We start from the raw sequence: 11,490 nt of genomic DNA on the forward strand, positions 1-11,490 counted from the left end.
CGGGCCAGCGTAGCTGGAACCTCTAAGCGGTCGGTGCCAGGCCAGGTGTGCGCGTCCGTCGGTCTTTCCGTGCCCCCGCCGGAGACCTGTCCGGGAGGCCGCCCGGGCCCGTCCCTGTGCCCGGCACCATGAAGCAGGAGTCCGTAGCTCAGAACACCTCGCCTGCCTCGCCGCCCGCCTCGCCGCCAGCGCAGCGCCCCCGGAATGATGGCCACCCTCAAGCGCTGTGGATTTTCGGATATGGCTCCCTGGTGTGGAGGCCCGACTTTGCCTATAGCGACAGCCGTGTGGGCTTCGTGCGTGGCTACAGCCGCCGGTTCTGGCAGGGAGACACCTTCCATCGGGGCAGCGACAAGATGGTGAGCATCCGACCGTAACCCGGGGAGTAGGGATGGGGGTACAGGCAGGATAGTGGACACTGGAATGTCCAGGGCTCTCTGAGCAGACTGTGACTCCTTGCTGATGGGGGAAATAGGTAAACCAGTGCCCGGGGTTTGTGGCTTAAATTTGTGTGCCCAGTGGATCACTGTGTGATGGCTGGAGTCTGTGATCCTGTGGATGACTGTGTTGGTGAGTATTTCTGATCATCAATCTGGGTCACTGCCATGTGTCTGTTTCCCCTGCATCTATGCATCACTCCTTCCACGCTGCCCTGGAAAAGTGGGGCTCTTTGAGGCCTGTGCTGGCAGGATTGATAAGTCCTCTGGCATAGATGGCAGAACTGATTTCTAACTTGTCTTTTTCAAAAATTTTCTTCCCTTCCTAGCCTGGCCGTGTGGTGACCCTTCTTGAAGATCATGAGGTAAGTGCTTGAGTGAAGAGAGGGACCCTAGGGGCCCAGTGTGGAGGAATGCCAGGTCCTTGGCTGCAGATTAAATTAGATGTGCCTCTGGGCAGAAGGAAAGAGTGGTCTAGTTCAGGGCTCCTCACAAGAGTTTCCTGAGGATCTTGTTAAAGCCTGAAACTCAAATTCCTGACAAGCTTACAGGTGATGCCACTGGTTCTTGGACCACACTCTGAGTAGTAATCCTATTCACCCTGGAGCTAGACCACCTTGTTAAGAAAGGGAGGTGCAGGGTTTGATGTTTGCTACTAGATGGCTCATCGGCCCTCCTCCCACCTCCCTCATGGAGCAGAGTCCTGAAGTGGGTGGGACCAGCAAGGAACTGTTGTGACTGACCCCTATGCCCATGTTTCCTCCTAGGGCTGCACTTGGGGTGTGGCGTACCAGGTTCGAGATGAACAGGTGAGCGAGGCTCTGAAGTACCTGAACGTGCGGGAAGCAGTGCTTGGTGGCTATGATACCAAGGAGGTCACCTTCTATCCTCAAGATACCCCTGACAAACCACTAAAGGCCTTGGCCTATGTGGCCACCCCACAGAACCCTGGTTACTTGGGGCCTGCACCTGAGGAAGCCATCGCTACACAGATCCTGTCCTGCCGTGGCTCCTCCGGCCACAACCTTGAGTACTTGCTGCGCCTGGCCGACTTCATGCAGCTCTGTGGGCCCCAGGCACAGGACGAGCACCTGGCAGCCATTGTGGACGCTGTGGGCACCATGCTGCCCTGCTTCTGCCCCACCGAGCAGGCTTTGGCACTGGTCTGAGGGGCTGAGCCCCTGCAGGAAGTGTGTACATGGACGTGGGGGCCAGATCTCCACTCTTGTGCAAACGACGGACTTGATACAGCTGGAGCCCACTAAGAGGACTCAATGGGCAGTGGGGACTCCTCTCCCTAAGCCCCTGCCTGTCCATCAGTCTCCAGCTCTCTCTTTTCTGACACTGACCAACTACTTGAAACTATTTATTGCACCGTGTTGGTGTGGTGGGCAGGGTGGGGGGCCTGCCCTGACACCTGGGCCCTGCTGAGCGGTGCCCACCACAGGTGCCTGGTGCCTGACCAGATTTCCTTCAGTGCTGTTGCTACTCAACACCACCTGGGCCTCCACCTCCCCAGGAGTCTCCAAGAGCCTTGACCCTCTAACCCCCTAGCACCAGAAATACCACCTTTGAATGGTCTCAGCCTGCTGGTGAGGGTCAGGAGGGTGTGAGGAAAGGGGACCCTATAGGAACTGAGGCCCCCATCATCCCTGTTCATCTCCAAGGACAGGGCTGGATCTGGAGCCTGGGCCTGTGACCCATGTGGCTTTTTCTGTTCTGTATGTCTGTGTCAGTCCTATCTGTCTGTTTGTTTATTCCTGTGAAATTCATCACTATAAGCCCTGGCACTCTCCCAGTCTGTCCCATACTGTTACCCATAAACTGATCTCTTATTATCTGTGCTGTGCTGGAACATGATTCTTTCTTCAGATGGGGGTTCAGGGTGAGTGAGGTGGTGAAGCCCTAGAAGCCTCATAAGAGGGGAAGGACTCCCGCTGTCTCCATCTCTCTCTTCCAGGGAGCAGGCAGCTCAGCAGGCAGGACTGCTGTGTTACATCACTCCCAGGGGCGCCGTTCATGTCTTAGTGCACACACAGAACACCACTGGGTCATGCACAATTCAGCCTGTGTGGCTATATTCGGCAGCTCTGTGAGTGATGTTCTTGCCACTGAACTGGTACCCATGTCTCTGCTGGTATACTTGGAGCTCATACCAGGTCTTTCTCCCAGGACAGCTGCTGCCTCTTCCTGGTAGTGAGGCTCGCCATCTAGCTTCCTGCTAGAGGAGCATGTGGTTTAGGGTAGGGGCCTGACAACTTTGGGGATAATGTTGACAGCGAAGACCTATATAGCCTGGAGGACCTGATGGCCCTTTAACTTTTGAGGTCCAGGTGCTCACTGTTGCCTCCTCTGGGGTGTGGACTGTACGTTCTCTCTTACTCTGACCTGCCAGGACTCTCCCGCAATGGAACGAGTTGCTTGTTCACCATGCCTGCCCCTGGTTACTACTCCCCACCCTGACCCCCAGACACAAATCCTTAGTCCCAGGATCTCAGCCTGACCCTGGGCTCCGCAACTGCGAATAGCCCCTCAGTGGACTCAGCCTCAGCCCCTGAACCTGCAGTATGGTGTGGGGCCCAGGTGAGAGGCTTCAACAGCAGAAGAGGCTGTCGCCAATCCAGCCCCTTCCCTTATTGGCCCAGTGGCCTCCAGAAAAGTATTCAGCCCTCAGAGCATTAGTTTATGCTGGGATGCCGTGTGGTATGTGTTGCTGCTGCTCTTGTGTGGCTGGTGTCCTGGATTGGTCTGGGTGTCCCCCAGCAGGGTCAGCTCCAACCACGTTGGGCCGTGTTGTGCCTGGGGAGCGTGCCCATGTGTTGGCAGCCTCATGCCTTGGCCATTGATGAGAGTTCAGTCAGGGCAACACAGCAGGAGGAGGCAAGGGGTGGCAAAGAGCCCTGAGTGGTGACCTCCTGGCCCTCCTGTGTGCTCAGAGCAGAGCCCTGCTCTATACCAAACAGGGGTGGAGAGGGCTGTTTGCCCGCTATACCTGGGTTCAAGTTCTTCAACCCATTAATTTAGCAAGTATTTACTAAGCTGCTATAGACCAGGCACTGATTTGGGCACTGGGAATAAAGCAGGGAAGAAATCCTCCTCGAGGAACTCGGAGCCTGGAAACTCTGAATGGTGACTATTCAGCATGAAATGTGCTGTGGTAGGAGGAGAACAGGGCACTCAGCTGGCCCAGAGGGGCGGTCAGGGAAGCCTTTCTTGGAGAGGGCATGATGGGTCTGAGGCCTGAGCCTGAGAATGGGTCTTCAGTGAACAGAGGTGGGGAACAGCTTGTGCTAGAGAGAGAAAAGCAAGGTCCGGCTGGGACAGAGTGGCGTGGCGGAGGGGATGTGGGGCTGGGCAGGCGGTAGGACTGCCTCCCGCACCCTGCTGGCCAGCCTGGTGAGCTGGGCTGTGGAGGTGGCACCCCTCCTGGGTCGCTGGGGCCTTCTGTAAATTCTGCGAAGGGAAGAGACTGCTTAAGAAAGAGCACTGGCTGCTGTATCAGGTCAGAGAAGGAAAGCCAAAGGGAGGCCAGGGAGAGGCGAAGGGGGCCTGAGCTGAGTGTGGCAGTGGGCATGGACAGGGGTGTGTGTGTGAGAGCAGCTTAAAGGGTGAGATCGAGGGAGAGAAGAGAGAGTTGGGGTTCAGAGCTGGAAAGGGCGGGTGTGGTTGAGTTGGGGGAGCCAGTGTGGGGCAGCGTCATCCATGTGAGTGTTAAGAAGGCAGCTGAATGTGGGGGTCTAGGCCTCAGGAGAGAAATCTGGGCTGGAGTTAGAGATTTGGAGCCATACACATTGGGATGGTGCTTGTAGCGCTGAGAGTGGAGAGAAGAGAGAACAGGGCTGGGCTCAGCCCTGAGGCCCCCAGCCCTAGTGGCCTGAGTGAAGCCAGAACAGTTGAGAACAAGCAGATGAAGAGATGGAGGAGAATTGGGAGGGCCAGTGACATGCCGAGATGTCAAGGACAATAAGGACAGGGGTGTCCCTTGGATGAAATGCTGGGGGTCCTCAGCAGCCTCAGTGATGGCAATTTTAGAAAGAGTGATGAGAAGCCAAAGACAGGGCTGAGGAGCCAGTGGGCGGAGGCATGGACAGCTCTCAAGAAATTCGGCTGCTAAGAGGAGATAGAAGCTGAAGGGTCATGGAGGGTATCAGGAGGGCGTAGGGGTCTCAGGACCCCTTTACAAATTAAAAATTATTGAGGACCCCAGAGCTTTTGTTTATGTGGGATATAGCTATTGACAACACATAGTGTATTAGAGGTTGAGAAGTTTAAAATATTAAATTAAAAATGAAAATAATAAATCCCTGCCCTGACCAATGTGGCTCAGCTGGTTGGGCATTGTTCTGCAAAGCAAAGGGTTGACAGTTGGTTGTCGGTTAGGACACATGCCTGGGTTTCGAGTTCAGTCCTCAGTTGGGGCGTGTTCGAGAGGCAACCAATCAATGTTTCTCTCTCACATCAATATGTCCCTCTTTCTCTCCCTTCCTTCCCCTTTCTCTAAAAATAAATAAATAAAATCTTTAAAAAAAGAAATCCACTACATGTTAACCTATTTTTAAAGAAAAATGATTCTGTTTTCCAAAACAAACAAATTTAGTTAAAAGAATGGCATTGTTATATATTTTTAATGTCTGACAGTGGAAGCAGCTAGATTCTCACCTCTTCTGCATATAATCTTTTGCAAATCCACATATATAGCTCTGGAAAACTCCACTGTACGCTCGTGAGAAAATGACAGTAAAATGGCAAACCTCATCCTGGCTGGTGTGGTTCAGTGGGTTGAACGCCAGCCCATGAACCAAAGGGTAGCCAGTTCGATTCCCAGTCAGGGCATATGCCTGGGTTGCAGGCCAGGTCTCTGGTTGGGGGCATGCGAGAGGCAACCACATATTGATGTTTCTTTCCCTCTTTCTCCTCCCTTCTCCCCCCGCTCTCTTTCTCTAAAAAAAACAACAACAAAAAATGCAAATGACCTCTTAGTATTATTACAAAAATAATTTTGATCTGGCAGACCCCCTGAGAGGGTTTGGGGACCCTCGGGGGTTCCTGGGCCATTTTTGAGGACTGCTAGTGTAGGATCATTATAATTTTTTTTTGTTTGTTTCTTTTTTACTTGCAGGAATTCAAGCAGGGTGATGGTTGGCTGCCCAACCTCAGGCTGCAACATTAAGAAGTTTCAGAGTTAGCAGAGACCTCAAAAATCATCCTGTCCATCCCTTGAGGACATCCTTTTGGAGAACTGGGCATATGTGAGTAGGAAAAACCAGCCAGTTCAATCCCCTTTTATTGAGTGTACAAAGGCCACAGGGCTCTGAACCTCCAGCTGTGGGAGACTGCCAACCAGAATCACCCTCACACCTGATCTAGGATAAGGGCCACTCCAGGACCTCAGAGGATGGGGTGGAGATGGTCAGGTGTGGCAGGGCCTTAACGAAGCCTCAGGAGCCCACCAGGTAGAGTGAGCTGCAGAGTTTGGCAAGCAGCTGTGTAAAGAGAGCCTTGGGGTTCTGGGGACCAGGCTGAAAGCTACTTTGGAGTCAGTTCGCGGAGGAAGTTGTAGACTTTATCTTGGAAGGAAGTTGAGCTCTGTGGCGATGTTTCTGTTGTTTTTTTTTTCATGTGTTTTTTTGGTCTTTGTTTGTTTTTGTTCTTTTGTTTTGTCTGCTGGTTAAGCAGACGTTGTGTTTCGGCCCGGGTTTAAGGAGGCTTGTGCTTGTGAGGAGAGGTGGTTAGAGGCTGTGAGACCTGGAGAGCAGGCGCCTGCTTAACATTCCTGGCAGGTGCTGGGGGGGTGGGAGGGCTAAACTAAACTGGGACCCTGAAATGTGGGGACAGCTCCTGGGAAGTGGGGGACAAGCAGGAGGGAGAAGACTGGGGCTCCCTGGGTTTTGCTGAGAGGGGGCATGGACAATGTGGGGGGGTTGTGGGTGAACACTCCTGCAACCCAGGCATGTGCCCTGACTGGGAACTGAACCAGTGGCCATTTGGTTCACAGGCTGGCACTCAATCCACTGAGCCACACCAGCCAGGGCATTGGTTGATTCTTGCATGTGTCCTGACCAGGGATTAAACCCACAACCTTGATGTATCAGGACACTAACCAACTGAGTTACCCAGCCAGGGCTCTAGGATAATTTGAAGCCTAAGCCAAGACAGGCCATTCATAAGAAAAAGCCACTGGAAACAGCTTGGGTGGACCCGAAATTTGGGTGGGACAGGGCCTCAGCGAATCACCAGGGTGAGGCAAACAGTGTGAGTCAGGTTGGTGGAGATTCAGATATGGTGATCCCCACAGAGCCTGCAGGGCTCATCAAAGGAATAATGACCTCTGCCAGCACTTCTGTCTGGGAGAAAGCTGTAACCCCCTGCTCTCGCCCTGCTGCTGGACAATGCCTGTATGTTCCTGGTATCTTCTGAGCTACTGCCCTAGCATTGGAGCCCAGAGTGAGTGAGTCCCAGTAAATCTGTGCATGAGCCCTTTAAGTGAAACTGCCTGAGACTCCAGAAGCCCTCTGTCTCTCTCAGCCTCAATCCCCGCCAGTTTTTACAGCTAGAAATTATGGGAACTTTTCTTCCTGGCACTGGAAGCCTGGGCTGGGGAGTCTGGTGTGGGGCTGGGACCCCTCACTCCTCAGCAGGGACCTCTGCAGCTGACATAGCCCTCCCGGGTTTTATTCCCCACATGTGGGTGTGAGCCCCCTCAGTCCATGTCTCTGTCCTTCTTACCAGTCTTGATCTGGCTGCAGCTTCTTCTTTTTTTTTTTTTTTTACTTCTCACCTGAGGATATATATTTTTCAAATTGATTTTGAGAGAGAGAGGAAGGAAGAGAGAGAGAAAGGGAAACATCAGTTGGTTGCCTCCCGTATGTGCCCTGACTGGGGATTAAACCCTCAATCTTTGGAGAAGAGACAATGCTCTCACCACCTGCGCCACCCAGCCAGGGCTCCAGTCTCTGTTTTAAGCTCTTGGCACTTTTCCTCTCTCTGGGCCTCCATCTCCTCAAACGTAAAATGAAGAGCTGCGTGGAAACCAGCTCCCATCCAGTCGCAGTGGCTCCTCTTTTTCAGAAGGGACGTGGGCCTGGCATCAGAAGGACTGGGTTTGAGAGCCAGGGCTCCGTGTACCCTATGAGTCCTTGGTCAGGTTGTTTAATGTCTCTGAGCTGCAATTTCTTCATCTTGAAAGCAGGACTGATAATCATACCTACATTTCAGATTCTTGGGATAAGTGAGTTGCCTCGGATGAGTGACGACATGAATGAACTCCACTCACTCAGCAGAGCACTGAGAACAAATCTTGTCGACTGGGGTGGAGGGAGAAAGGGAATAGGGGGAGGAGGCAGAGGAAGAAGGGGGATTTCTTGGGCTGCCCCGGCTCTGCCATGTTGGGGAAGGGGGGCAAAAAAACAGGGGAAATGACAGAACACAAACTTGGGGCAGTGAGAGGAGGCTGCTCCAGAAGCTGTCTGGGCTGGGTGCCCCCCAGGTGACCCTGCTGTGGTCAGTGCCTTCTACCTCTCACAGCCTCAGTTCTGTTGGCAAGCTGGGGAGAGGGAAGAGGACAGAGCCCTGGCTGGAGCCAGGCCATTCTGGTTTGTTTACCAACAGCACAGTCCTCCTGGGTCGTGACACAGTCAGCAGCATCTGACCCAGCTAAATATATCCCCTCTGCTGACCAGGACCACACAGCCAGCCCCTGAGGGCCAGGGACCACCTCTCATCCCTCTGGGTTGTGCCCTGGGCCTCCTCCTAACCCCAGGACCCGATGTCCCCAGGGAGCCAACAGCCAATCAGGGTCCAAACCAAATACAATTCCTGGCTGAACCCACACAGATAGTCTCATTTGGACAGAATCATCAGAGGACTTAAGGGGGGAAACACTAATTGTCCAGCAGTAGGACAACCAGATGGCTCATCTCCCTGGGATGGCAGGTTTGCAGTCATTACAAATGCTTAGGAAGAGTATTCACTAATGTTGGGAAACCATTTTACCTTCTTTACACTACTCTCTCATTACTACATAATGTTAAGTGCCAAAAAAAAAAAAAAAAAAAAAAAATCACACACAGTTAGATCATAGCATGAATAAAATCATGTCTTTTAAAAGGCATAGAAATATGTCTGGAAGAAATCACCAGCAACTGTCAACACAATTTGTCTCCCAGGAGGGCAATTGGGGGCCAGGGGCTGGGATGGGAGAGAGACTTTTTCTTCTTGTGCCCTTTTGTATGTTTTTGATTTTAAACTGTCCAAATTTACTACTTAGTCATCAGTATGTAAGTCAAACAACATAACAAAATAAAATGCACATCTGAAAAAGAAAAGGTCTATGCACAAAGAGGCGCCAGAGGTAACCCTCAGAGGCAGAAAGCACTTATTTGGGTGATGGGTCATGCAGAGGGCTCACTTTTCTACCATGAGGAGAGGCTGGCCTTGTGCCAAGGTAAGCTAGAGTGTCAGCTTTGCAGACGGCAGCAGGGGGCTATCCGTGCTTCAAAGCTAAATCGAAGCATGAAAAAAGACATACCTGCCTTAAAATAGCTCCCCATGGTGTCTGAAATTCCAGCCCATGACTTTTCCTGAAGCACGGCTTCTCTGAAGTCCCCATGAAAACATTGAGGTGAGGGGAGTGTTACCATGTTGTCATTTTATCACATGAACTGAACTGAAATAAGGAGACACACTGCAAGAAAGCTTTGATTGTGGGAAATAACTTACTTTCTTCTTTGCTTTGAGTTTTTTCTGAATTCTCCGTAAAAACATATGCTTTTTATTTTTTAAAAGATTTTGTTTATTTATTTTTAGAGAGAGGGGAAGGGAGGAAGAAAGAGAGGGAGAGAAACATCCATGTACCAGAGAAACATTGATTGTTGCCTCTCACACTCCCTCAACTGGGTACCTGGCCCACAACCAAGGTATGTGCCCCAACTGGGAATTGAAGCTGTGACCTTTTGATTTACAGGACAATGCCCAACCTACTGTGCCACACTGGTCAAGGCTATACTTTCTTTAAAAAAAATTTTTTTTAAAAATCCTCACCCGAGGATATGTGCGTTGATTTTTGAGAGAGAGGAAGGGAGAGAGAGAGAGGGAGAGGGAGAAAGAGATGTGATAGAGAAACAGTCATGTTAGAAAGAAACACCAATTGGATGTTTCCTGTACCCATCCCTACCTGAGATCAAACTTCAACCTCGGCATGTGCCCTGACCAGGAATCAAACCTGCAACCTTCTGGTGTATGGGATGATGGTCTAACCAACTGAGCCACTTGGCCAGGAAAAAATAAAACCATATACTTCTTTATTAATCATGCTTATTATAATTATATATAAAATAACACATGATCATAGTAGAAGTTTTGGAAAATACAGAATAATATGAAGAATTAAAAAGATTCTTGAAAAAATATTTTTAATGGTCGCCTAATATTTCATCATATTGATGTACAGAAATATAGTTAACCAATCCTATATTATTCCATTTGCATTGGAATTTTAGTTGTTTCCAATTTTTTGCTTGGTTTGATTATGCTGCTATGAACCTTCCATGTTAGTTGCACATAACAGAGAATTCAGTTCAAATGGCTTAAACCAAATAGGAGTTGTTGGCAAAACTCAAAATTTAAGAGGAAGAGAGCTTTGGGCAAGGCTCAGTCATGGCTCCTGTTCCATTTTCCTACAGTCCTGTTTTATCCTTCTCTGTGCGGCAGCCTCATCTGCAGGCTGGCTTCTCCCCAGCACCTGGGGCAACAAGCTTTCATGTTCATCCATGAGGCTGGAGAAAGGACTCGGTACCTCTGTTTTTCTTAGATCAGACAATTTATGAAAGAATAGACAGGTAGGAGGGTAACGAGGCTCATGACTGCCTTGGGTCTAGGTTCCCTGCCTATCCTGGACCAGGTTATTGTGACAAGATGTGTGGCTCTTGCACAATTTGGGAAGGGGAAATGCTGAGTAGACAGCCAGAAAATGTCCTCTGTAGCCTGGCTATTTAGATTGGGGCTTGTGGAGCAGCAGCCTCCATGTCATCTGGAACTCACTGGAGATGCAGAATTCTTAGGGACCTCCCTACACCTGCTGAATAGGACTCTGCCTTTTAATAAGAGCCCCATTCAGGAGATTGTGCATTAAAGTTGAGAAGTCCTGTTTTACTTGATTATTCCCTGAAAATAGATCTCTAAAAGTAGAATGTCTGGGTCAAAAGGCATGTATATATATTTCTAAAATTCTTGACACATATTATGAAATTGTCCTATCACTTTACATTCCCACCCTGGGATCTGGGTGTGTGAGGCCTACAGCTTGTAATTTGGGAGAGCCCTATCTAAGAAAAAGAATACAAAATTAAGTATAAAAGCTAATTCTTAGAATAACAAAACAGCTCTGGCCGGGTTGCTCAGTCAGGGCAATACAAGAACCAAACAATGGCCTTGGCTGGTGTGGCTCAGTGGATTGAGTGCCAGCCTGTGAACCAAAGTGTTACTGGTTTGATTCCCAGTCAGGGCACAGGCCTGGATTGCAGGACAGGTCTCCAGTTGGGGGCACATGAGAGGCAACCAACCACACATTGATATTTCTCTCCCTCTCTTTCTCCCTCCCCTCCCCTCTGTCTAAAAAAAAAATTCAAACAATGAATGCATAAATAAGTGGAACAACAAATCGATGTTCCTCTCTCTCTCTCTCTCTCTCTCTAAAATTAAGCAATTAAAAATAAACAAATAAATAGAATAACAAAACAAAAGCTGACATATAACTCAAAAATCACACAATATTATGTTTAATTATCAATAGGTTGAAACATGAAACTGCCATATTTGTAGGATAAAAAAGTCACATATGGTTAAAAGCAATTTCATGTTGTTTAACCTAACATTTTCCCCCTACATTTTTGGCAGAATCTTCTTTTTTTCTTAAAAACTTTATTTAAATATAATTCACATGCCATAAAATTACCCTTTAAAGTGTATGATTCAGTCCTGACTGGTGTGGCTCAGTGGGTTGGACATTGTCTCCCAAACCAAAAGGTTGCTAGTTTAATTCCTGGTCAGGGCACAT

The 11,490-nt window shown here is 49.6% G+C and overlaps 1 protein-coding gene across 1 annotated transcript; it reads left to right on the forward strand.

Moving 5' to 3' along the window:
• CHAC1 (ChaC glutathione specific gamma-glutamylcyclotransferase 1) lies at nucleotides 1-2,275 on the forward strand. Its single transcript, XM_090270435.1, has 3 exons — nucleotides 1-359; nucleotides 767-802; nucleotides 1,205-2,275. The coding sequence occupies exons 1-3, from the start codon at nucleotides 129-131 to the stop codon at nucleotides 1,604-1,606; spliced, it is 669 nt and encodes a 222-aa protein (XP_090126561.1). The 5' UTR covers nucleotides 1-128; the 3' UTR covers nucleotides 1,607-2,275.
• Nucleotides 2,276-11,490: the final 9,215 nt, after the last annotated feature.

Source organism: Furipterus horrens, unplaced genomic scaffold (genome assembly GCF_987537825.1).
Source record: "Furipterus horrens unplaced genomic scaffold, mFurHor1.1.pri manual_scaffold_3, whole genome shotgun sequence".
In the NCBI taxonomy this organism is placed as follows: domain Eukaryota; kingdom Metazoa; phylum Chordata; class Mammalia; order Chiroptera; family Furipteridae; genus Furipterus; species Furipterus horrens.

Bases quoted from the DNA above. Each gene is read 5' to 3' on its own strand.
- CHAC1 (XM_090270435.1), top strand. From the start codon at position 129: ATGAAGCAGGAGTCCGTAGCTCAGAACACCTCGCCTGCCTCGCCGCCC. The intron at 360-766 runs GTGAGCATCCGA...TTCCCTTCCTAG, and splicing joins ATCGGGGCAGCGACAAGATG to CCTGGCCGTGTGGTGACCCT. The intron at 803-1,204 runs GTAAGTGCTTGA...GTTTCCTCCTAG, and splicing joins CCCTTCTTGAAGATCATGAG to GGCTGCACTTGGGGTGTGGC.